The sequence below is a fragment of the Lissotriton helveticus genome, chromosome 7, assembly GCF_964261635.1.
Source record: "Lissotriton helveticus chromosome 7, aLisHel1.1, whole genome shotgun sequence".
NCBI classification, from domain to species: domain Eukaryota; kingdom Metazoa; phylum Chordata; class Amphibia; order Caudata; family Salamandridae; genus Lissotriton; species Lissotriton helveticus.
The window spans coordinates 386614804-386641111 of NC_136068.1; the positions used below are offsets into that span (position 1 = coordinate 386614804).

A 26308-nucleotide genomic window follows, 5' to 3' on the forward strand; every position below is an offset into this window, starting at 1 on the left:
TGGTAGAGACTGTTTAGCCGCAGATTCCTTAACTTAGAATATCCCCAGGCGTCAGACTGGATCCGGAATTTTTTTTGCAGCAGCACCTCTGGGGGGGGGGGGGGGGGGGCGGCGCCACACGACCCCGCCCTGACGTCGTCCACGTACGTGAGTCAGCGAGGTCATATAAGTCCCTCCCGGCGCGCTGACGTCCGTTTTCTTCGGAGAAACTTTTCTGCGGCACAACGGGGAGCCACCAACAAAAACTGTGAAAGTCTGGGAACGGGATGAAAATCTGTGAATAAAGGAGGATGGTGCAAGACACCATTGTAAAAGACAGAACTAGACACTGCCTACATACAAGTGAAAAAGCTGTGAGAAAAGAGCCCCGCAAGGGAGCGAAGACCATTCCCCAAGTGCAACAAGGGAAGAATATCTCAACAGACAGAAATAGACTGCCATTACCATGTAGAACCATGCCGTCCAGCAAGAACGGAGCACAGAAAAACAGTCCACTACAGGAAGGTATGAAAAGACTGGCACTCCCGCTATAGCAATGGAAGTGTGAAATCGAGCTCCACGGATCCCCAAAGAATACGACTATAGAGGAGACAGAACCCTGAGTCAATAGAGAAGGCGGGAGGAAGGGAAGGCAACAGGAGAAGAAAATGAATCTCCTGGTGAAGGTAAATCAAAGGAAAGAAGCCTCTTAGAGGGAGTTAGCTGTATATGGCAATTCTCAAAGGGGCGCAACAACGTGAGCACCCGTGAGAGAAAAACCAATAGCAACTGAAATAGGCCAGTGGAGAACACCACTTGGCAAGGTCCTCGCAGAACAGGATGGCTGGGTGGGCGTTAAGGAGTCTGCGGCTAGACAACGTCTCTACCAGATACACCGTTACCGAAGGTAACGAACGCGTAGAGACATCAAACCGCAGATTCCTTAACTTAGAATAGACACCAAGTTAACGAATGGTGGAAAGAGTCTCAGAATCCAAGACCAACACGTCAAAGACACGTACAGCTTCGAACACCAAAAAGGGAGCATATGTCAATTTGGGAAATCACAAATAAGCAGAAGCAAGGAGGACCGTATGCGCAACTACTTAGAAAAGCTCCCCCACACATGGAGATATTGGTCCAGACTTCGCAGCCTCGACAAGAGGTGGCGGCATAGGAAGAGGAATGCCAGGCCACCGGCATGTATACAGCAAGGTATAAACATATAAAATGTAGAGGCAGCACTAGCCAGGAGCAGTAACATGTCCATATCGGAGCAAACCTAGTTCTGTAAGGGTAGGTAGGAGCCGTTTTTGAAGAGGAGACCATGAAACCTCCCAAGGTGGATGACCATAGGGTAAGCAGATGGTACCAGGGAAAAACAGAGCACTGTACAACTGACCACCAAGCGACGCATGGAGCCCACAGGAACCCCAGGCCCAGGTGAGATAAGCAAAGCTATATAATAGCATACAAGTGCCCCACATGGAGTATGGATACCCCAAACAACGGGGGAACACCCCTTAGGGCAATAAGCCAAGCCAAAGTGCGCAGCAAGAATATAACTCATGAACTTGAGCTCCGAGCCGTAAGACATTACTGAGCTGAGGCACCTGCTCAGAACCACAGTCAGAGGACCAGACACAGCAACCTGTGGGACACTGCCACACCAGGCCAACAGGCAGCTTAAAGCAAAACGCATCCAAGGGATGCCAATAAAAGGGCAACCACCCCATATCACATAAAAAAGACATAAGGCTAACACAGAGCGTATCTGTTAAGGATGCAAAATGAAAAGGAACCACACCGGAAGATAGTCTAAGAAGACCTAAGTGGGAGGACGAAATCCTGCAAGGAGCCAGTGAACCGCCGACTAGGCGTGAGCATCAAACAGCAAAACCCCACCAAAGGGCAAGTCAATCAGTTGCTCCCGGATATTTTCAGGGAAGACTGTCTCGCAACCAAGCGTGACGCCTTAAGGCAACAGAGTCTGCCATAGCTCGGCCCAAAGAATCCACATTATCTAAGGCGGAGCGGGTTGTGAATTCGGCACGGGCGCGGCCATCCCTAAGGAGGTGAAGGAGGTCGACACGAGCGCCTTCAGAGGTGGCAGAAAGCAAGGACTCTGCAGAGTTCCACAGGGCAGAGGTAGCCCGACCCAAAACACAAACTGTACTCACTGAAGGACCGTAGGGCCGCATTAGTGGATGCAAAGATGTTCATACCCCATGCCTCAAGCCATCTGGACTACTGAGAGGGAGGAAGTGTTAGTGGGGGCAGAGAAGGAAAGACAGTCTGCAACATAAAGCCCTGGCATCAGGGTGCACAAAAAGACAAACCGGGTCATGTGGAGCTGGACGGTGGCAGAGTAAAACCGAACGAGCCACCGGGTCACCTGAAGCAGGCCACACCCAGGTACCCAAAAGGGCATCATAAAGTGAAGCCGCAAAGGGCAGAAGCTGCTCCACATTTCCGGACCCACGGTGCAGGACCTCAAGCAAGGGGTCCAGAGGCAAAGGAGCAGAGGGGGGTTGCATGTTTAAAATGCGGGTGGCTAATGAGACCACTCGCAAAAAAGCCGCACCAGCCTCGGTAGCCCTCCGCGGGGGGACTACAGCTCATCTGTGGGGGAGGGTTCTAAGCATAGCCTCCCGAGACACTGAGGGTGCGACCAATGCCCCACGTAAGTGAGCCTCATGGAAGAATGAGGATCCTGATGGGGCACCTGAGGAGGTGAAGAGCCTACCGGATCTGGGAGCTCCTGAGGAGGCTCCACAAATTCCAATGGGGGGCACTGGCAACAAAACCTCCGGCGGCGCCAAACTCTCCAGAAGCCGCTAGAGACGAGTCCACAACTCGGCGTTGACACGGCGCCAGAACGACTTGCTTCGGCGCCGACCGTGCCTCGTCAGTCGCCGACTCTGCTGTATCCGGCGTCGAGTCGGAGCCGAAACTTTGACAAGCTCCCCTTCCGAAGGAGAAGGCGCCGGAGCTGGCGAGGCAAACCTTCGGCGCCGACTCCGCCTCATCCAAGACAGGCTCTGACTCTGGGGAAAGAAGCGGAGGCGGAGCCAAGCCTCCAGGCGCCGGTGCAGCGCTGACCTGGCTCCGGACATGTGGCCGCCTGCCCAGAAGCCCGGGGTGTGCTCAAGGAAGGGCTATGAGCACCGGTAACCACCTGCGGCGCCACTGGGAGCCCAGCGGGCTATGCAGCGCGGCAGAGGCGCCATTAGTCGTAGAGGGGGACCCGGGTGGGCCGCGCCCTAATGTCTCCATGTGGACGGTAGAGGGGGGCCCAACCTGGCCGCGCCCTGACACCACATCTCCGACGGGGGGGGGGGGGGGGGGGGCAACAGCTTAATGCTTAAGGCTTTGCAGTCCGTTGAGTCATGGTGCTCGCCCAGACATCACATACAAATAAGAACAAGAATTACAAGTTTTGAAGCCCGAAGGCATTGCAGACTGTTCCTGATGCGAAGCGTCGAAACGAGGCCCGAAAACAGTCCAGAGGAACCGCTCTCTCCGGATCTGCGTTGCACGCGGAAAAGAAGGAAACTGAAGTCAGCACGCCGGGAGGGACTTGTATGACCTCGCTGATGTCACGTATGTGGACGACGTCAGGGCGGTTTCGTGTGGCGCTGTCCCCCGGCGCTCAGAGGTGCTGCTGCAAAAAAATTCCGGATCCAGTCTGACACCTGGGGACATTCTAAGTTAAGGAATCTGCGGCTAGATGTCTCTATCAGATTCGCCTCTTTAATCAACCCTCTCCCCCTCTACCTGTCGGTTCTGAGTCCCGGTGCTGTTGAAACCCGACCCCCAACCTCATTAATTATTTCCCGGATCTCTGCACCTACCTGCTGCCGCGCGGCTTTGTCCCGCACTTTCGCCAGAGCCCCTGCACACTCAGCCGGGGAAGGGCCCTCCGTCCCTGGCTGTGCGCTGGAACCAGCAGCTGCTTCCAGAGATGGCGGAGAGAGCGCCGATCTACGCCCATCACTCCCAAGCATTACCAAAACTAGTAGGCATGTGAAGGCATGAGCGAAAAGCAAAAAACACCAAAAAACAGACAACCGTATTTCCCTTGCGGGAACGAGCAGGGGCACCATCTGTTTGCAAGTTAATTACAAACAGCTGTCGCCACAGCTCGCTTCCGCAAGGGAATCGCCAAACGTGCACGCCTTGCCATTGAAAGCAATGATAAGCGTGCACGTTTTTGGGCAAAAAAGCTGATCAATTTCAAGAGGTCCCCTCCTATGCAGCGCATGCTCGCTGTGTAGGCGAGACCTAAAAATCAAGGAAAAGCAGAGAATGGTGGAGGGCAACAAAGCTGGTCTCTTCACAGGGCCGATCAAAATGGGGGAAGAGGAGGATGTGGCTAGGTTCACCCTACAGAGATGCGGTCAGCCCTGAACGATTAGGTCGCATTGACGAAGGTTTGCTGAGCCAAGGTTACTACAGGCTCCTCCACACAGGCAGACCATGAGGCGTATTATTGCCAACAAATAAATACTACGTGTTCAGAGTAAGCCGTATGTATTTTACTTAATGCTCACACATTAAGTGTGCATTACAATTTCACTTTATTACAGGTTTTTTCATGGAGTGGTACACATGGGGCTGGCCCCCATGTGGTCCTGAAAAAGAGGTTTAGGGGACACCTTGAAACATGTCAACGCAATACTAGGGATTGTAATCACATACAAGCTATTTTTCTCTATTATTAACCTGCTTTTTATCCATACCAACTAGGAGCAGGCATAACAATTTAGCTCACTAGCTAGGTACTTTTAACACCACCCACACCACTCCCCCCACACTGCACTACACATTCTCGCAAATAAAGTGCTCCTACATAACTTTCACAAGTCGCAGCACGCCCCAAACAGTAGATGTTTGCGATGGCCCCAGTGATGAATAGAACAGGTTGCCTCTAGTACCATTTGTTCATACTTTTCTTTCCGAAGTAGGACCTTAATCTTTCCTACCTGTAGTGTTGAGTTAATGAACTAGTCTCTTCTATGTTTTTCTTATCACATGGATCGGTGAGCAAACATATATTTGTAGCATTTTGTAAACATACACAATATATATTTTAAAAAAACTAATTTAAAAAAAAAATATATAGTTTTACTTCAAAATTATTTTCTTTTCATTTTGTCATTCGTTTGGTATGTATTATTCAAACATATTATACACTATAACCTTATATATACTTCTAGCTTGATATACAAATGTGAAAATAGATATCTACAGTGCATGATCAAACAACAAACATTTTCACCATGACATTACATTAATGCCATAACGTCCTACTATATATAGTCCTTATTTATCGGGATGTCCACTACTTAACCTCGATATTTTTCTCTTTTTCTGTGGTCCAGGTTAAAAAAGTGAGGGATATTAAGATCAGAGAACACTTTTGGATTTCTTCTCCAAGTTCCAACCACTGTGTGTTGGTTGTACCAACAGTCTTTTTTTTTTACTTCCGTTGCCTCTGCAATAGTGATACTCTTGATCTTAGGTTGTGGATGGGTAAGTGAATGGGTGGGGTGATGTGCCGACGCGTTTCGACCTTCAGGATAGGACCTGTATATTTACAAAGAAGGTCTTCCTCAGGGCTGTTGTCGTTTTCCTGTTGTAGGACACTTCTGCGGTCTGTTTTTTGAACCAGGCTGGAAGCCTCGCAGCCGGCTTGTGCTCTCTTTGTCGGTTTAATTTCTGATTTCCATTTTGAGTCTCTATTCCGAAAGGTGGAGTACAGTGTCTGTTTTTCTGGGTGCTTTCTTTTGGGGGTTGTTCTTAATCGCAGCTCCAGATTGTGGATTATAGCTCTAGATTGTGAATTGTAGCTCTTATTTTGTTGAATTTTTGTCCGCATCCAGTCTTAATTATCGCATTTCCAAGCCGCCGTCTTCTTAGGATGCCGTGGTTCTTTGGATTTGTCAGTCTATTTTGAATTTTCGCTACGTCATGATTAAGCATGTCACCTAGGGGCAACCATTGGTGAGTGAGGGGACTCAAGAAAAGAATGGTCTTTTCTTTAAACAGGGGTGTGTCACACTCAATTAGTAGACCCTCTTTCCCACCAGCTAGGTTTATTGACCCATCACATACAGATCTCTTTTTTTTTACTCTTCAAAGGGCCAACAGGTTTCAAGGCGTCTAACGAGACCCTGCAGAGTAAAGTGGAAGTATTTAATGGCCAGATGGTAGGAGTAGAGGTTAAGGTGGAGGGCCTCAACAAAGCTATAAGTGGAAAAAGGATAAAGCTGAACAAGCAAGAGGCTCCAGTTTCTAAACTTTCCACACTATGCCATCTACTTAATCTACCATTTTGAGATTAAAGCTTATTGTAGGAAACAAAAAATACATTTTTGGGACATATGGCTGCAGACTGAACACACAAGAAAAAAATACACCAGATTATTACAGAACTTTTTTTTCGATCTTTGGCCAAAAATAGGGGTGGTGGGTAAACTAATTAAAATGGTCTACAGTCAATAAGGCAGCAAAACAGCTAGCAAAGGGGATAAAGAGCTACAGAACTGTGCTGGTAATTCTCTAAGATATTATCCATAGACTTAAAGTCAGTAAAGCAGTAATACCTTTGTTTACAAGTGACTAGAATGTACTAAGCAAAAATGTTGATGCCAGTAAATTATTTGTAAATAGAGCGTCTTTTACAGGCCTCAAAATAGTTCTACTGTTTCCAGATCTCAGTGGTGTTTTAAGGGACTCCCGTCTGACTATGCTTTATCCAGAGTGCATAAATACAATATGTGTGTGTGTGTTGCTGCTATGAGCTGGATGCCCCTAAACAACCCGTTTCCCCACCCAAAACACACCTAACTGTTCAAATGAGCAAAGCTTGCATTTATGAATATAAACGTCTCTCCTGAAGTAATAAGCAGCGCCCGTCGGGGAGCGAGTTAGGTTTTAGTGCAGTTCACCATAACTATGTAATTTCAGTGGTATTAACATTTTGCATTGCAATCATAGTCTTTTTAGCTGTAATTTTATTTAAGGGCTATTCAGCATTTTTTTTATAAACTAACTCTAAGTGGTATAAGCACTGCTAAACACATTAGTCTGGATATGGAAGAACACGAAAAACTTACAGAAGCAGTTCCTTGTTGGGCAGCAGCAACTGCAAATCTTGAAACATGGTTTATTATGGGAGAGAAATTAGTTGGTCCATAAAGGCGCACCTGCGGCAAGGCTTGTCGATAAGCATCCACAATTCCTTGCACACCTGTTAAGCAACAGTTTGTTGATTACTTCAGAGTGGTAACTTACATTTATAGGGTATCTCATCACTTAAGAGATTACCTATTGCATGCAAGACGAGATGGGCATCAAGCAAAGAAAACACTTAAGAACTTGCCGTACAAAAGTGTGATCTAAATGACGAATGTACTGCTGACATTTTACCCTTTGATTGATACACACAGGAATTTTCTTTTCTTGTCACGAGAAGGAAAAGATAACTAAATTGCACTTGAAATAAAATGTGGAAAGCAGATACAAAAAATGCATTTCCAGTTGAAATATGCTGAAAGCTTGCAGCTGGAAATGCTGCTGTCACATACTTAAGATCATTCAAATCAAGCAAATACATTTTTGTGGCAATCAGTTACACCATAGTAACGAACTTTGTAATTTTCTAGAGTAAAGTAGATTTCCAGTCGGTACTATAAAAAAAAACACAGTCTTTGTTGTGCTTAGTACAATATCTGCACCCTGGTATTGGTTTAGTATTTGTGCTATACACACACACACACACACACAACCGTGATTTGTGGAAAACTTTTTTTTTTTTAGATTTTAAGTCAAAGTCAAAATATTCTTTATTCGGCATTTAAGTAAACCATAAAAGCACAGATTAAAAAAGACAATATTGACAGTTATTATGTTAAAAAACACCTCATAGGGAATACAGTACTGTTAGTTACTTATGTTATTTATGAAACAAACCCACCATCCACCAAGTGCTTGTGCAATTTTAGTTCACATTTAGTCAACAAATACCTCTTGTGTTTCTTAGTTTAACTGCTGCTCTTAAGAAGTTTAGCACACAAAAGAGTCAGGGTGTCTCTGGCCATTTTTTAAAATTCAAGGGCTTCCTTCACATGTCTAAGATTGGCTTTTATGAACAGACCAATTAAAAAGCGACGTCTGGGCATAAGATAAAATGGGCATATTAATACATAATGAGGGGTATCCTGCGGAGATCGCTGATCGCAGTCGCAGGGCCCCTTTGACTCAACTTGATTGATAAAACCCACCGGATCAGCTAAAAGGTGGTGTAAAAAATTGAGTCTAAAACGTGTAAATAAAAACCTATCATGGGCATTGTACACGAGAGCGAGATAAGGCTCCATACCTCTACAGGACCTTACTGTAGCATGTTCCTGAACTGAATGTTTATTTCTGTCCTTTACCTCTCGAGCTCTGGCTCTATGTTTGAGGAACCTCTCTTTTACTCTGACCTGGTCCCGTTTTACTATACGGGACGGTGACAGGAAGAGGTCCTCACATCATATGCTTTCCAAGCCTCCCTTCACATATTTAAGCCTGGGAATGGACAGTCCCTTTTCCCTACCCATACAGTCCCTTATTATCGGTTTGTTCAAACTGGCTTCTGGATTAACCCAGATCTTTAACCAGGCTATAAGAGGCCTACACCCCACCCTGTCCTCTAAATGCTCACATCCTAATTCTTCATGTATGTTATGTTATGTTAGGGTGATTTATTATGCGCACAGATACTCCAGCCAAGGAGCGTCCCGGCGCAAAGACAAGGCAGAACATAACACAACAAAAAATAAAATCAGAACAGCTAAAACAGGAAAGTTTTTATCTGGGCAGGGACACACTGGGGAACTTTAAGGAGCCGTCTCAGGTGTTTGTTTTCCTCCACTTGCAATTTAGGTACCTCCACCATCCCCCATAGTTCTGCCCCATATGCCACCTTGGCATAGCAAATGGAGTTGTATAGAGTCAGCATCTGCTCAGGAGACCATCGCCCCAATCTGCAACGAAAATTCATAATTGCTCCTGTGCTTGATGCTAGTTTGTTACAACGTTCCTCAATCAAAGATCTAAAATTCAAGCCCCGATCAAATAAAATTCCCAGATAAGAGAAAGTCTGTACCTTCGCTATACTCTCTGTCCCTATTTTGTAATTAAAATGTTTCCCCAAGTTTTTTAGGCCCACCTCCACCGGAGATCGGTCCTGGACCAGGGTTCAATTCCCCGCCTCAGCGGGTCTTGGGCTAAAAATTCCACGGACTCGATAATTCTCGCTTCGGTGCCTACTCGACTCACGGGTTCACACTCTGCGACTCTGGGCAATAGCTTGCTTAATCTCCACTACGGCCCCTCGCGGCGGGATGCCTGGCTTTTACCTTGCGGATACCCTGCCTGGGGTTATCTCACAGGGGAATACCAGGACGGGTTCCCTAAGCAAGCACCGTGAGACCCCTTTGCGGGGGTGATACGTGCGCTATATAAGTAACCACGTTTACGTTTTATAACATATGATTTAGACAGGTTGACCGCCAAGTCTAGGCTACTCATAAAATCTATAAATTCGTCTATCAATCGTTGTAACCAGACTGGGGTGCGAGCCAATAAAACTGCGTCGTCTGCATAGAGCAAGACGGCAATTTGCCTGTTTCCTATTCTGGGTGAGTCCACTTTTAATTTCAATAGAGACTGTTCAAGACCATTAATGTATACGGAAAACAGGAAGGGGGCCAGAATACACCCCTGCCTGACTCCACTGGTACACCTGAAGGGCTCAGTGGTATCTCCCTCCAGATTGTACCTCACTTTGGCAGAGGTATTGTGATGAAGGTCTCTCAAAATCCTAATGAGGCCACCTTCCACCCCTAAATTGGTCAAAATAGTCCACAGCTTCTCCCTATTTACACAATCGAAAGCTGCAGCTAGATCCATAAAAGCTAAATATACCTTTTCTTTACTAGCTTCTGTGTATTTAGTCACCAATAGGTAAAGATTTAAACACTGATCAGTTGTGGATCTACTTGCCCGAAAACCATACTGAACATCAGTGAGAATATGGTGTTCTTCTTCCCAACTCATCAGACGTTTCAAAATGGCCCTACCTAGTACTTTGGCTGTTACATCTATCAGTGATATCGGGCGGTAACACTGGACCGAATCCCTACTCCCTTTTTTAAAAATAGGCACTATTGTGGCTGTTGACCATGAGCGGGGTAGCCCAGACGATATAGCAGCATTTATTACTCTAGTAAGGACTGCACCCCACAATTCTACATTGCTCAACAAAAGGTCCGGCGGGATCCCATCGGGGCCTGGGGCCTTGTTACAGGCCTTTGATACCCTCCGCAATTTCCTTTAGGGTACATTCGGGTACCTCTGTGCCCCACCCCCCATTCTGCTCGAGCTCCTCATTCTCAGTGGTCCCCCTGTTATATAGTCCACTATAGTGTTCTACCCATTGTTCTGGGAGGACATTAGATGCTATTTGTGGGCTATTGGCATCCTTAAAACAGGGCCTATTAACTATCGACCAAAAGGAGGAACGGTCTCTTCTTTCGGCCGCTTCTCTGAGATCTTCCCACGTTTGTGTTTGAAGCATGGTTTTCTGGCGCCTTACTGATTGTTTATAGATTAGCCTACAATCAATGACCCTTTGCTCATCTCTTGGCTTATTTTGGAGAGCCATTTTTCCACATTTTGGTATTAGCTATTCCCCTTGTATAAACCTTTGTGGCTGACGTTCTGCACTATGATGATCCTTGCTAGACCTTAAAAAGGGATGTATATTTTGCCAACCGTAAATATATACACATTTGTAATTTTGAAGTTTGCCTGATTGCTGCCTGTGACAAAGCTTCTGCTCTATACAGTAGGCCCAAGTTGGTTATGGAGATGAGCCAATGATAAGGCCTTTAGGTCTGATTTGATAATTAGAAAAAAATTATATAAAAATAAAACAGTCTTTATTGTTAGATTAATTGAAATAGTTACAATATGCAGGAGTCATAAAAAAAAAAAAGAACAGTACTTTAGTAAAAACCTAAGCAATGTGCAAGAGATTAGAATAAAATGTTGTGGATCATAAAACATTAAAGGAACGGTAGCCAAAAGTGCTACTGCAGGTGGGGCTGTTTTACTGTGGATATGGGCTGAGGGTCAGGTTACTGGGGCAGTGGGTTGGTTTGTGACCACAGATGATTGCGCGCCTGCTGCCTTTCTGAGGGCCCTCTCTATGCCTTGGAGGTATAGTTTGAGAAATTGATCTCTAGTCTGAGGAATTCAAGACAGGTCAGAGAGGCTTCCCTGCAGTTGTGCAACCCTAGCAGATTCTATTGAGGGGGCAGCCATTTTGCCATATGTCTAGAGTGGTCTCGAATAGGCAAACAGAGCAGGATTTCGGTTGTGAGACCAAAAGGTCTGAAATTCATGTGCCCTTTTGGTCTCAACCAGGGTATGTTGTGAGGCTGTGAAAGTAAATTGCCCAAGAGGTAAGACAAATTTGCTTTTTATCCTAGGGTTTAAAGCTTTCCCCAGGTCCTGCTGGGATTTCAGGGCCTTTTAGCTGTTCATTATGACCATTGCGTGGGAGACTTTTGCTAGGGCTGCCCTGACTTCTAGCGAGGCAGATATTTTAGTGGATTTTAATTTTGAATCGATCGTGGCTTACTGCAGCCATCCAAAGATCAGCCAGTCCTAGCAAGTCAATAGTTTCGTGGAGATGTTCATGGGCTAGCGTGTGTGGTTTCTTTGTGCACTCCTCCTAGATTTAATGGTTGATGAAGTGTTCCTCTAAATTTTTGAGCTTGAGGAGAAAGATGAAAAAGGCTGTGCGTCTGGCATGGAGCTACTTTGTTAGGCCAAACTCCAGCCCGATCTGAGCTGGTGAGGTGTTTTGGGGTGCCTGAAGATGTGCCTGTATAAAAGGACTACTGTCTTGTCCAAGACCTGCATGTCTCTGCATCGAAGTACCTCGCTGCCGTAGGCCAGGGTGAGGATCACTTTTGCTCTGGCAATTTCAAGAATCAGGCTGCAAGAGTACCCATTCAGATTCTAAAATATGGCTGCAAGGCAAACTGCAAGAGCGATCCCTTGCCTTTTGATTTACTCCTTATGTGACTTGAAGGAGCTGTTATTGTCGAATAGGAGACAGAGGTACTTATAGCAAGTTTCATCAATCTTGCTCCCATCAAGGCAGCAGCTGACCTTCCCCATAAGAGACTTTCCAGCAAAGATCATGATTTTGTTTTTTACTGTTTATTTTTAGCCCATTCGCTTTGGCGTAGGCCTCAGTCGCTCCCATGAGGCATTGCATCCCAACCAGAGTTCCACTTAGTAACATCAGATTATCAGCTTATAGAAGATTGGACAGCTGAGGTCCGCAAGAAATAAACTGAATAGTATTGGAGTCAGCACGCACCACTGTTTGAGCCCAGTTGTTGGAATGGCCCTTGAAAGGTTGCCTCCAGTCCCCAATTTGATTCTGACCCAGGTGTTAGAGTATATTTTTTGTGAAGATGCTGTATGAGTCTGGCTCCCTCCTCAGGTCCGCTCTGAGGTCCAGTCCTAGGTGTTAAGCCCCCAGAGTTGTGCATGACTGTATCTGGACCTGCTTGTGGATTAAAGTGGGCGTGCAGGAAAGTGGCCCAAGTGACTTACGGGACGTCTGAACCTAGCCTCAAGTGAGTAGGTTTTTGAAAGCGTTCACTGTGACCAGGACTTGCTTGAATTGTTGTGCTTGAGGTCCCAGATGAGCTTTGCCCAGAAGGTCTTTGTATTTTCCCTCTTGATGGCCCATATTGCCCAAAGTCCTGTTTGGCTGCCTTCAAGTTGGCAGCATTCAATTCGTTGAGTGGGAAGCAACTGACTACTCGTAGGGCTGTATTAACTTTCCATTTTAGTTGTTTTGGTGCGCCCGTCTTGTATAGATTTTAACTATTCTGATTGATTTGTCCATAATGCTCCTTTGCTGGGTTTACTTATGTGGAGAATTGTTTTGTGTAGCCGTCTGTAATACCTCCCATTTATCTTTGGCTGTGCCATGGAGCTGTAGAGTGTATTCCCTCCTGTGCCAAGCTTCCATTTAATTATTTTTAAGTTGATTGGATCGATGGACCCTATAACTTCTGTGCACTTGTTCTCCTAGAGGATTATGGCAAAGTCCATCTCCTGGGGTAGGTCACTTTCAGACCTTGAGCCTATTTTAAACAAGAACGGAGTGTAATAGGGGAAGAGATACCAAGGTGTAATCTAATTGTGGGCTTCCAGATTGAGAGTGCAACGAGAGGGCTGGGGGTATTTTTCTGTTGGTGCATCATTCAGAACAAGCATCCCCAGATGCTCTAGTTTCCAGACAAGGGTTAGGCCAATTTGATCCTTTCTCCCTCTGCTGATTTGGATTTGTTTGGGGATAATCCACTCCTATTCCTCAATGACTTAGCTACTGATGGAGCGTCCTAGCAACTTCATGTTGAAGGCCCGTCACTATTCGTGGGGTGCCTGGGTGATGTCCTTTCAGTTTGATGTGTTTTATTAGCTTTTTTGATAGCTCCCCACAATCTATGCTGGTGGCATGTAGATTTGATCAGCATGAGGCCCTGTTCCATTGGTTGCTAGAGTTAGATGCAATATTTAGAGTCTGTCAAGTTCTGTTGTTGTGCTATTGCTCCTCACTTTTAAGTGCTGTTGATAGATATATTCCTAAGCCGCCTTTAAATTGGGCCTATTTTGCGTCTTTGGTGGGCGGGATTAGTGCATTAATAAATCCCGGAATGGATATTGGTTCTGATGCCCAAGTTTCCTGGAGAGCTATGATTGAGAATGTGTGAAGATAACTCAGTGTTTCAGGGTCACTGACCATGTCCTTCAGACCATGGGATATTCCACGAGCAGAGTCTTAAGTTGGATTCTGTCCGATTCAGTCCAAACTCTGTGGCTTTAGTTCAATCTGTTGTTGATAGATTGATCCCGCATCCCACCACCATTTGGCCACATTGGCTCCACTCCTGACTGAATCTGTGGACAGGTGTATGGGTCAGGCCTTTATCTAAGATGGTCCTCTTTGGGGTGCACCTATCGCGTTCCAGAGGACAGAGTAGGGTACAGATGTGGACATCTGTTTTGCTGTCGGAGTGCTGTCTGCCATTGCTAGGGGTTGAGGGTGCCCAAGTTCGGAGTAGGTTTCCGCTATGATCCCCCAGTCCATGAATTGTTTGCTTTCGTTGATTATTTTTGGGGCGATTTCGGATGATTTCAAGGTGAGTAGCTACCCTGCCAGGGGGCATGGCTTATAAACTGGACTGATTCTATTTCAGCTGGTAGAACTCCGGCTAGAGTGGGCATCTGTCTGAGGAGTCTAAGTATGTTCCCTCAGTTTAAGATGTCTTCATGTCCCCGCGAGAGATATTTTGGGTGGAGCAGGGTGATGCTTGTTAGCCCTTTTGTGTGGTTTTCTTGGGCATTCCAACCTGCAGGCATTGTGTGGGTTTAAGCCCCGCAGGCTTGGTGGACGTTGGAGGCTGGTAAGCCTAGTGTTACTTCCAGGACCAGGTGACGCCCCCCCCCTCCCGTACCTTTTGAGCTCCTCCATAGTGTGTAGGATGTGCCATGGTCCAGGGGCTTGGGAGGGAGGTCGGTCCCTCCCCTGCTGTTTGGCAGTCCTTATTAAACCAAGTGACCCCCTCCCGTGACTTTTGTGCTTCTCCACAATGTGTGAGTTGTAGGATGCACCATGGTCCAGGGGGATTTGAGGGCGGTAAGTCCTGCTGTTTCGGACCATGTTTGTTGGGGGAGGGGTGGCACGGTGCGTCCAGGCTTGGTGAGAGGCATGCCTTTATTTCATGAGTGACATTTCCCCTTTGTGCGGCTGTGGTGAGTCCTATACCCTGCATGTCTCCTAGGCCCTGGATGCAAGTGGCTGTTGTGCTGCCCTTGTCCTCTTTTTCGTCAAGACCGATTGTGGTGTATTTTGGGGCGTCTTTCTCTGGGTGGTTTTTCGCATTTGTATTCGGTGAACGATCCAAGGTTGTTGCCACAATATTGGCCCCTTGGGTCTCAGCACTTGGACTTGGTTCTTGTTTGCATCTTGAGCTACAAGCACCTCGCTCGTTGGGGATGTTTCTCTGCTAATTCTTACTGATGATCTTGTTTTTTTCGGTTTCCTGTTGTGTCAGTGAGTTGGTTATCCTCATTTTTAGGTGGTTGAGTTTGCAGGGAGGCAGCCACGTTGCTTCCCGCCCCGATCTTTAGTTTGTTACTTGTGTCAGGCGGAGACCTTGTTGCCTTGCCTTCCCTTCGAGGGCTGCCCATTGCGGGGGTGGCCGATTGTCTAAGTGGGCGTGTCCAGGATCTTCCGCTCTGGGCTTTGTTGCTTTGATTGACAGAGTATCTTTGCAGGAGGATGTTCGTTCTCCTCTCGTGATTAACTCAGTACTTATTTTTATCTAATTTGTCGTTTTGAGGTCCTCTAGTACCTCCCCCCAAATTTCAGGTAGGGAGCTTAGTTTCTCCAGGATTGGGGAGCATGTGCATTGCAGGGTGAGTTCCACTGTGGCATCTTGTGCTCTTTTGATTAGCTTGGGTAGCTCCGTCCCTGGAGTCGGATCATGAACCACATTCAAGAGGCTCCACTGAACGACTGCCGGCGACTCAGACATCACGGCTCTGGGGAAGCATGCCATTTATCCTGCACTGTACTGCGAAGAGAAAAGCTGAAACCAGCCGGCCCCCGAAAAACAAATGTAGTATGTCTCGCCTTGCGGTGCAGACCGGAGCTATTGGAGACCATCCTGCAGGCAACCCGTGCTCCCTGATTGAGGCAAACATGACCGGAGATGGCCACAGGAGAGCAGCATGCTGGGCACCGGAAAAAACCTATCAGAGCATGTGACAAGGGGGTGCCGGCGCATTATGTGCCTGGTTGCAGATACCTAGCCCGAGTAAGAAGAGCGGTGGGCGCCGATTAGTGGTGCTATGAGATCCTCTGCCCTGTCTGCTGCCCTGCTGTGCCCACGGAGCGGCCGCACTGGATGAAATCTATTGCTGTGGCCCTGGCAGGGAGCTGAATGTGGAGGGGGTTCCAGCAGCACTCTTTGGGGGCAGGACTTCATTGCCCAACAGTCACCAGGTCCCCAGGAGGCGGTCCCTGCATCGCTGCCAGCTGACTTGTGGTGCTTTAATTTGGTGTCATAAAGCGTGAGGTCCTCTACCGGTGCACGGGTGGGCCCGTTAGTTCTCGTGCACGGCTGGGCAATATTGGGCTGGGCCAACCCCTCTGGTTCTTGACAAAGGGGCCCTACATCTGAGGTACTGTGCCATATTGCAGGTTAATTTTTTTAAGCCAAAATTGTCTTCGGTTGCCATCCTAGTTACTTTGACCGCGGTAGAAGCCAGCGTTTGTTGTACCCAGTTTTCCCTTTTTGTAATTCCTTAAGTATTTGTTTTTTAAAAAGACCCCACTGGAATATTACAATGGAAAATATAAAAGCAGGGTAAGGGGTGCCTTTATCCTCAAAAGCCAAAAAGAAAACGGATATCTGCTGCTGGGAACTGTGTGTTGGATCATATTGATAAACCCTGCCACAGCTGCTAATGGCAATTCCCCTCCAGCTAGGCCTCCCAAACAGATTCTCAAGACGTTTTTCAAACATAAGAGTAGGCAGGTTTTATCGTCTGCGGTAACACAAGCTGGCCCTTTATCATTTGAGTCTGAAACACCTGTAGCAGACATTAATGAAGCAGCAATTGAATGTCGGAATCATTTTTTGATTCTCTGCCTTGATGATGCAAGCAAAGAGTCCAGTAGTGATACCTCTTGAACCCCTACACGGGAATGTTATTTTATGCTTCGCTGTTCAAAGGGTGTTGTAAGGGAGTTATGGGACAAGATAGCGTCCCTCATGAAGGTGGATGTGAGCCTAGAGGAGAAGGAGAAGATGAGGAATAGCACTATTGTCTCTGGAGAATTGATAAAAGAGGGTGAATCCACATGTACCTATAAATCATACTAAGTCGCACTTTAAATCTTTGCTTAGGGAAACCTCACCTACATTTATCAACAATTTGTACCCCCAAAGCCCACGTATAGCCCATGATGTCAGGGGGAATGATGTGTACACTCACTTTCCCTATCCTAGGGGAGTGGTGAGAAATGGTTTCTATGTATCAAACCAACAGGGGAATACAGGCACAAATTCTTCTTACAACAATGCCCAGGTTGCCCGATGGTGGTAAGGAACATAATGAGTCACTCATAAACAAAGTTATTCACTGGTTTAGGGCTGTTTACCAGTGTCATTCCATCACAGGAGGTGATATTGTGGGTGCACAAAGATTGTTGTGGGCGCCTGTCAAGTCCAAACGAAGAATATGACAGCGTCTAGGTCCTTTTCTCCCATAGGCATACAGCAGATTATCTTATGACAATGGAGGTTAGAACCATATCCCAGGCAAAAATCCAAGTTTAAATGACATATCAGAATCAGGAAACTGGTGCTAGTACCACCACAGGAGTTGGGCCCATTCCTGGACTGGTTTCGCTCTCGGCTGCTAGTGATGAACAAGTTACTTACGTTCGGTAACGTTATATCTGTAAGAAACATTAGTTAGTTATAGATTCCTTACTTTAGAATTACCCCCAGGCATCAGACTGGATCTAGAAGGTTTTTCATCAGTAGTACCTCTGCGCGTTGGAAGGTGGCGTCGGGCGGCTCCACGTCGGTCGTTGGCGTCATGTCGCCGGGATGACGTCGTGGTAGCTACTTAGATGTCGCCCTCGTGTGCTGATGTCAGTTCTGTACAAGACTTTCCGTGTCAGAAAAGCAGAGTCATGCAAGACACAGACCACTGGTGCACATAACTACGGCCCTCAAAGGATATCCTTAACCCTAGAAATCAGTTTGTGGAACGGGGAGGATGGGTGGGGCGGTAAGGAATCTATAACTAACTAATGCTAATGTTTCTTACAGATCTATTGTTACCGAAAGTAAGTAACTTGTTCATCTGGAAGAAACACGTTAGTTATAGATTCCTTACCTTAGAATAGATCCCCAGCACTACCACCCTCTGTTTCACCACTGCCACCCTCTGGCTCACCCATGCCACCCTCTGTTTCACCACTGCCACCCTCTGGCTCACCCATGCCACCCTCTGGCTCACCCATGCCACCCTCTAGTTCATCACTGTAGATTATGGGTGGAAAAGCACACCTGCCCTGCCTCAACTGACATAAATGAATTAGGGGCTGATTAATGTGTTACTGAATTTGAACTTCCTGGCTGGAACCTGCTTCCTTATCTGTAATTGCTTTCTCTGAGCCTGCTGTGAGGGTCAGAGCAGGGTCATAGAATAGTTGCAAGTAGGCAACTGAACTCTGGAGGGGCCCCTCAGGAAGCACTACAGGGAATGGTTACTAATGATAAGATTGAACTTTTGCACCTGCTGAGTGCTTTCAGTTTTGCAAAAATACAAATATCCAGCAGCATCCACAAAAAGTAATCCTTCCAGGTCAAGATCCCTGGCACCTGCTTCCTTATCTGTAATTGCTTTCTGTTGCAGTGTAATTTTTTTAACAGGACATTTGTTGTATACTTGTAGCTATTCTCGGAGCCTGCTGTGAGGGTCAGAGCAGGGTCATAGAATAGTTGCAAGTAGGCAACTGAACTCTGGAGGGGCCCCTCAGGAAGCTCTACAGGGAATGGTTACTAATGATGAGTTTGAACTTTTGCACCTGCTGAGTGCTTCCAGGTCAAGATCCAAATCAAAGTGACCAGCACATGAAGAAAGCACTGAGAGGAGCCTGCTGGACAGGAACAGGAAGTTGGAGACTGTGGGGCACTTCCTTCCTCCCCCCCCCCCCCAAAATGGACTCCTTGCAAAAAAAAAGTGCAGGCAAATGTCAACCTGAGGAGTTATTCTAATAAAAATCATAATTTTCAAGGTTTATGCTGCCTGCTGGTGGATTTCTTGTGCGAAATTGCAAATTTTGCATTGCTGCCCGCCGCATCTACGTTTTCGCGAGTGTTTACTCCCGCGAAATTGTATAGTATTCTAGTTGGCAAGTGCGACCAAGCAAAAAATCCGCTTCGCAACGATTTACGAATTTTCGGTAAGTTCGCGGATTGCGAATTTACCGAAAATCCGCAAAATCCGCGAGCGGAACGGATTTTACGCCCATGCTTAAAGAGGGCACACGTTTTGGGCCCAGGCGGAGGAGCCTCTCCTCTTTCTAAGGATGCGGAGGCGGAAAGAAGGGGGGCAAAGTAATGGTCTGCCTAATGTGGAAGGCTGTGACCACCTTAGGAAGGAAGGAAGGAAGGGCAGGTCCCTGAGAACCACCTTGTCTGGATGAACAAACAGGAAAGGGGGTTTGGAAGAAAGGGCCTGAAGCTCACTCACCCTTCTACCAGAAGTGATGGATACCAAAAAAGCATTCTCAAGAGTCAAGAGTCTTAAAGGGCAATTATGAAGCGGCTCAAAGGGAGTGCACATTAAATAGTTAAGAACAAGGTTCAAGTCCCACTGAGGCATAACGAAGGGGATTGGAGGAAAGAGATGCGTTAAGCCTTTCAAGAAACGGTTAACTACAGGGGACTTGTAAAGAGAAACATGATCAGGCAGCCGAAGAAAGGCAGAGATGGCCGAAAGATAGCCCTTGATAGTGCCCAGAGCAGAGCCCTGCTGGGCCAAAGAGAAGAAACAAGAGAACCTCAAAAGAGGTGCAGAAATGGGACCCACAGACTTTGTTGTGCACCATGCCACAAACTTGTTTCACCGGCAGGAGTATACCACCTTAGTGGAGGGACGCCTGGCTGCCAATATTACATCACAGACTTCAGGAGGCAGGTCGAAAAACGTCAACTGCTGCTGCTCAATCTCCACGCAAGGAGGTGGAGGCTGGACAGGTTCGGGTGGAGGACCGTCCCCTGCTGCTACGACAGAAGATCCTCCCGACGAGTAAGTCTGATCTGAGGATCGATGGCCATGTTGAGCAGTTCGGGATACCAGACTCTTCGTGCCCAATCCGGAGCCACAAGAATGACTTGGGCCCGGCCGCGCCTCGTCTTCTTCAGCACTCTGGGCAGAAGTGGTATAGGCGGAAAGGCGTACAACAGACTGCTACTCCACTCGCGACACAAAGCGTCGCCTAGCGAGTGCCGCCTTGGAAATTCCAACGCGCACAATTTCTGACATTGTGCGTTCTCGGTGGCGAATAGATCTAACCAAGGCTCTCCCCACTGTTGAAAGAGACCCTGCACCACTGTGGAAAAGTAAATTTTGCCATGTTCTGTGTCCCTACGTGTCCTCCATCTTATGTTATGTGTGCATGATTAAATATGCATATGTATCCCCCATGTTTGATTAAAGACGCAATTACAGTTGTGTCCATCACTAGTATGCCAGTTTCCAGTTCTCGTGAAAGCTACGAGTATCAGGCCTATGTAAAGTTACGTTGCCACGTTTCTCAGTGTGCACGTTATTTCATTGTAAAGTCCCCGTTTCTAGGCCTCAAAAGGGCCCGGACACCAGATTCAGCTCCTGTCTCCTGAGTCCTCGCTGAGGAGCGATACAGCCCCCACCTGTATCCTCGACCCTTCACTTACTTCCTGCCTCACAGTGCCCGGCTCAGCCTGGCTCTGCCTCTGAGTCTGCCAAGAGTATGTTATGATTCTAGTTATCAGTCCAGCCCTCCTTCTCTGCATTCCTAAGCTACTGAATCGCATCAATAGTTTCCGTCATTGTCTAGCCTTTACGTCTCCATGTAAGAGAAATACTGCATTTAATGGTCATTTAATATTCTTCATCACGCACTACATGTAGAATAATGCATGCTCCAGTCTTAGAGTCCGTTAGCCTCTCCCCTCCTGACTCTTAGTTTATATCAACATGTTCTCTAAACATCAGATACTAGATACTGTTTAGGTACATGTCGCCCTGACTCTCCAGACTTCAGTCTCTGCTCCTAGCACAGAGTTCATAGCCCCCAGCTTCTCCTAGTAACACGTCATTGTCAGTTTACGCGCACCATTAGGTTAGAGGTCCCGGCTCCTTAGGTAGCCCCCTCCATGTTTCCGCCCCATTTATGACATATTCTGTTACGTTTACATCACATGTCTATGTATACGCCCCTGTTACACCCATTTTCACCCTTATCTTTCGCGACTGCTATTGACCACACCCACTGCTCCGCCTACTGTAATTCATTGTAATGTAACTGTTTTAGTATATATATTTGTGCTCTGTTATTAAATGTTATGCCGATTCTGATCCTGCCCCCGGCAGCGCTGCCATCCCGTTCCCGTGCAGGTTGTCCTGTTCCTGTCCTTTATGCTGTATTAAAACCTGCAAACTCCTACTACCTCGAATCTTGACTCTTATTTATTGAGCTATCTGTTATTGCTATGTCCAGTAAAACCTAGATCCGGTATTATTTATTTATATACCACATAATGGCGCCCGAACAGGGACTTGCCCTTTCCCCACGCGCCGGTGAAGCCACGCCGGCCCCCTGACCCTCTGCAGCCGTGACGGAACCATACCGTGCACGTGCAGATATTTCTGCTTCAAGTATCCCTCAGGCCCACGGAGGAGACGGAGGTGGCGGTCCAGCATCCAGACGAGGCGGTGGAGGAACGCGGCGAGTCCCGACCAGAGCCCAAGCCGAGAGTCCAAGGTCCGAGGTATCCGGAGGCCCACCCGTAACAGAAGTTCGAAGTTCGTCCGTCCGGCGTCAAAGCAGTCCAGTCCAGTCCGAGGCCTTCCGTTCTTGCTGCCCGGTGAGTACCATTGCTGGGGTAGTATCTAGACAGGGTCAATCTAATTGACTCTGGTCCGTGGGTTGGTGGTACACAGACCCAAAACGAAGTGTCCACTTCGGTGGATGCGGGTCCTGACGTGTCTCTTTATGAGACCGGTAAGTTTCGTACTGTTTCAGCAGTGCATCTAGTTTCTGTTCTAGTCAGTTCTGTTCTCGAGAAAATTCATGTATTCTGTTTTCAGTATTCCAGGTAGTATTCTGTTCGAACTGTTATTTTAAATATTCTTCATGTATTTTAATGTCGTGGTATGAAAGTGGTGTAGTTATCGTGTTCGTTGTGTATTGTATTGTGTCTAGATTACAGTTCAGTCATGCCCTTATTTTCTAAACTACGTCAGTTAAAAACCAGAAAAGGTCTGCTAGAAGCAGCAGTTCCTGTCCCGCCTAGGGACAGTCCAGGTCATTTTATGTATCAAAAGCATGGCATAAGTGCCATATTATATCTAGATTTATGGGTAGAGTATACCAAAGAGTTAGAGGAAAAGTATAGATGGCCCGTATCAGGTACGTGGGATGCCGAGTGCATCATGAGAGTAGAAGAAGCATTATGGAAAAAGAAAGCCAGACAGTCACAGAAGGATGCCATCGAGTTATGGCGCAAAGAATCTCATAAAAGAACCGAAAAAGAAATCAGAAAGTCAGAACTAAGTAGAGAATCCTTAGAACGAGCCCAAGAAAGGGAACTAATCGAGATAGGTGAACGAGTTAAAACAGAACAGTCAGACAGACAGAGGAATGCCCTCATCAAGGGTATGTATCCTCTTCTTGCCGAGGGCTTGCCAAAAGCGACCCCGGAGGCATCCAGTAATTTTCCGCCACCACTAGTTCCGACTAAGCTACGTCACAAACCGACCGCAGCTGATATTTTCATCTCGTCCTATTTGGACGACACAGTCCCGGAATATGCAAATCCTGTTCCGCCAGTCCCTGTAAATCAGGCAATTCCTGCTCCCCCAGACACCGGGGCACCTCTTGCAGTACCTGCTACGGTACCCCCGGTCCAATCTACATTACAATTTCCCGCCGCGCTGGTACGAAGAGTATCAGTCGACGATTCCAGTTTAGGGGCCGCAGGAGGAGGTCCTCCTGGTACCCCGCCACCGCACCAACGTAGAACGTTGGCCGAGTTACATGAATGTGCGTTACAGCGTACGCCCAAATTTAAGTCCGTTGCAGAAATCCGACGAGCTCTCACTGAATGCCGCTATGATCCAGTTGCAGGTGATGATAGTACAGTAATATATTCCATCCGTGTAAGACGGGTGACCGGGTATTTAGACACCCTACCAGATATGAAAGGAGATCTAGACAGAATATATCGTTTCATCCGTACAGGGGATGATCCAGAAAGTATTGGCGAAGCCATGTCTCAAAGGAAAGCTGAGATCCAGCTCATGATATTAAAGTTTCTGATTAATTGTCTAATAAGAGAACAAGATTCCCCGACTAAAGATCAGGCCGAAATGAAAATCCTGACAAGGTGGAGTGATAATATAGCCGAGGGTAAACACAAGACTATCAGTAGTATAGAGAATATGTACAAGAAAATTCGTAAGGAAATACTAAAGTTACACGAACAACGTAAAGCAGCACAAGTAAGCGAGAAAGAAAATGACTCTACTGAAGAGGTAGAGGACGAGAATCCCACTAGAATAGCGTATGTAGGAAAATCTAGATTTCCAGATCGCCATTTGCGCCTAGAACACAAGTCAGTTTTACATCATCCAGCACCAGAACAAGGTTCTCTGGAACAAGTATTTCAAGCTACCGATCACATTCTGAAATCACGAATCGGTTACAGTGAATTAAGTACTATGCATGAACAAGAACTAGCCCGATCAGCAGTCCGATGGATTACTGATTCTACCACTTTTCCAGACGAAATAGTGGCACAAATGTTTCTGAAATTGCCCCCAGCCGAGCAACGACTGGTGGGTATGTATATGATTCAGCACCTCATTACTCTGTATGAGGGTCAACATTCTGATCCAGGTCCGTTACACGATGTCCTGAACGAGTTACTCCAGTATAGATGGAAAGGTTTAGGTACCGATTTAATTAGTGTCATTCTAGAACAGCGCCACAAATATAGTATGTTTTTAAACCCGCATTTCGTTCATGTCTCACCTCCAGAAAGTAAACCGTTTTACATAGACAGACAGAATCCGTTACGAGAAGTACACCCAGTTAGGACAACAGATGGTGAAATGCAACGAGTGTTTGTTTACACTCCGATTACAAAGATGGAACTCTTAGAGATGAAGAAATTAATTCCCTGTCATGACAAAGATCCAGCAGGGTTCCACCGAGAATTAAAAGACATGCTCCGTATGGGAGAATACACGTATCCAGATATTATTAAAATGTTAAAGGTCCTGTTGCCCGCAGGGGTATACGAGAAACTCAAGGAAAAAGATTGGGAGGTGGGAGAGAAAAAGATCGATTGGGCAGTTCTCGAAGCTGAAGATAAGATACGAGTACCAGGTACCGGTCTAGGAGAAAAATGTAAAGAATTACCAGAACTGTTAATACAAGTTTTGCCAAGATTATTAGCCACTAAAAAGGAAGACTGGGATGCAATCTCAGCCTGTAAACAGAAACAAGACGAAGACACTAGTGATTTTTATTCTAGATTCGAGAAATGCTTTAGTATCAACAGTGGCCTCAAGACAAGCAGCGAGTCATACCCTCATCTTTTTGTTACTAAATTAGTCGAGAATTCAAGTCCACAAGTTAAGAATCGAGTTTTGAAAGTCGAAAGTACCTGGCAAGCTAATACCCCGTCCCAGATGTTACAGATGCTTCAATACCACCAGAATAGAATCAGAGAAGAACAAGATCACGAAAGGAAACGTATGAAAGACACGAAAATGAAAGTACTAGTTGCACAATCTGTTCCTCAAGACAGTCAGAAGAGGGGTACGAATCAAGCCAGTCATCCTGCAGTTCCCGTTAAAGGGACCTGCAATTATTGTAAACAGCCAGGTCATTTTATAAACGAGTGTGCAGTTCTGAAACACAACATAGCTACTGGTAAGACTAAAGAAAGACCACGTCCGCCTAGACAAGAACAAGTTTCACAGACTTCTCAGCCACAGAATGCACAACAGACAGTTCCAGCACCGCAGCCTATTGCTGCAACACAGCATGTTACACAGCAGATGTACCAGTATGCACAGTCCGAGTATCCAGAGTATCAGCCATATTCATGAAACAGCCTAGAGAGGGAGGTAGGCTTGCCTCTCATCGAGATACCTGTAGATCAAGAGGGTCCCTATGTTCATAGTCAAGTATTAGGGAAAGACAGAAAGTTTTTGATTGATACAGGGGCAAGTAGGACCACCATCAGTCACGCCGAAGTTCCAGGGGCTCCGCTCTCAGGCTCAAGAAATGTTTCCCTTGGATTTTCAGGAAAGCCTATTGTAAATGAGATATCTCAGCCAGTTACTCTAGAAGTAGGTCCATTGTCCCGCACTACTGATCTGTTACTTACGAAGTCATGTCCAGAAAATCTGTTAGGCATTAAGACACTGAAAGAATTAGGTGCAGTCATATGCTGCTCCCCCGAGGGCATACGACTGTTCCTACGTGACTTCAAGGGTCACTATGTATTACGAGATTTTGATCCGAGATTGTCCAATGTTCCGCAGCATTTATGGGCACAAGGTCCAACTGATGTTGGTTATATGCAAATCACACCCCATCGTGTGACTCTCAAGCCAGGTGTAGTGTTACCACGAATCAGGCAGTACAGATTGCCACCTGAGGCTGTAGCAGCCTTATCCAAAATTACTGACGAGCTCATCGCTCAAGGAGTAGTTGTAGAAACTGACTCCAATGTATGTAATTCTCCGATCATTCCAGTCATGAAACGTACTGATCCAAATGCACCCCCAGTATATCGATTAGTGATTGATCTCCGAGAGCTTAATAAATGTATTATTCCCCAGTACCCAGTTGTCCCAGATATCTCTTCCCTATTGACAGCCATTGATTCTGAAGCCTCATTTTTTACAGTCATAGACCTCAAGAACGCGTTCTACAGTGTCCCCATTCATCCAGACAGCCAGTTTCTTTTCGGATTTTGTTTAAATGGAAGGAGCTATATGTTCACACGCGCTCCTCAAGGTTTCACAGAAAGTCCAAGTATTTACAGTCAAGCACTTAAGAGACAACTAGACAATATTCACATGCCAACTGACACTGCCCTGCTCCAGTATGTCGATGATCTACTGATCACAGCCCGTTCTGAACGTGCTTGCGAGCGAGCATCCCTTACAGTCTTGTATTTCCTTGCCGAGATGGGGCACAAGGTGTCCCCTTCTAAGCTTCAATTCTGTGTCCAGCAAGTGATCTACTTAGGCCACTTGCTGTCCAAGAGGGGTAGGCAGTTGACACCCAACCGTATCCAGTTAATAGCGAGTCTTCCTCAGCCCAAGACCCAGAAGGAGGTACGTGCTTTTATCGGCCTCACTTCTTACTGCAGAC

General features: G+C 46.6%; 1 protein-coding gene across 8 annotated transcripts in view; it reads right to left on the reverse strand.

Annotated features, from left to right (window-relative positions):
• LOC144768502 (copine-1-like) overlaps nt 1-26308 on the reverse strand; it is an 854409-nt gene that overhangs the window by 114813 nt on the left and 713288 nt on the right. For all 8 annotated transcript variants that reach the window (XM_078652218.1, XM_078652221.1, XM_078652215.1 and 5 more), the window contains one exon: nt 7101-7234. In XM_078652218.1, coding sequence (XP_078508344.1) covers nt 7101-7234 — 134 coding nt within the window. The remainder of the gene's footprint in view (nt 1-7100; nt 7235-26308) is intronic.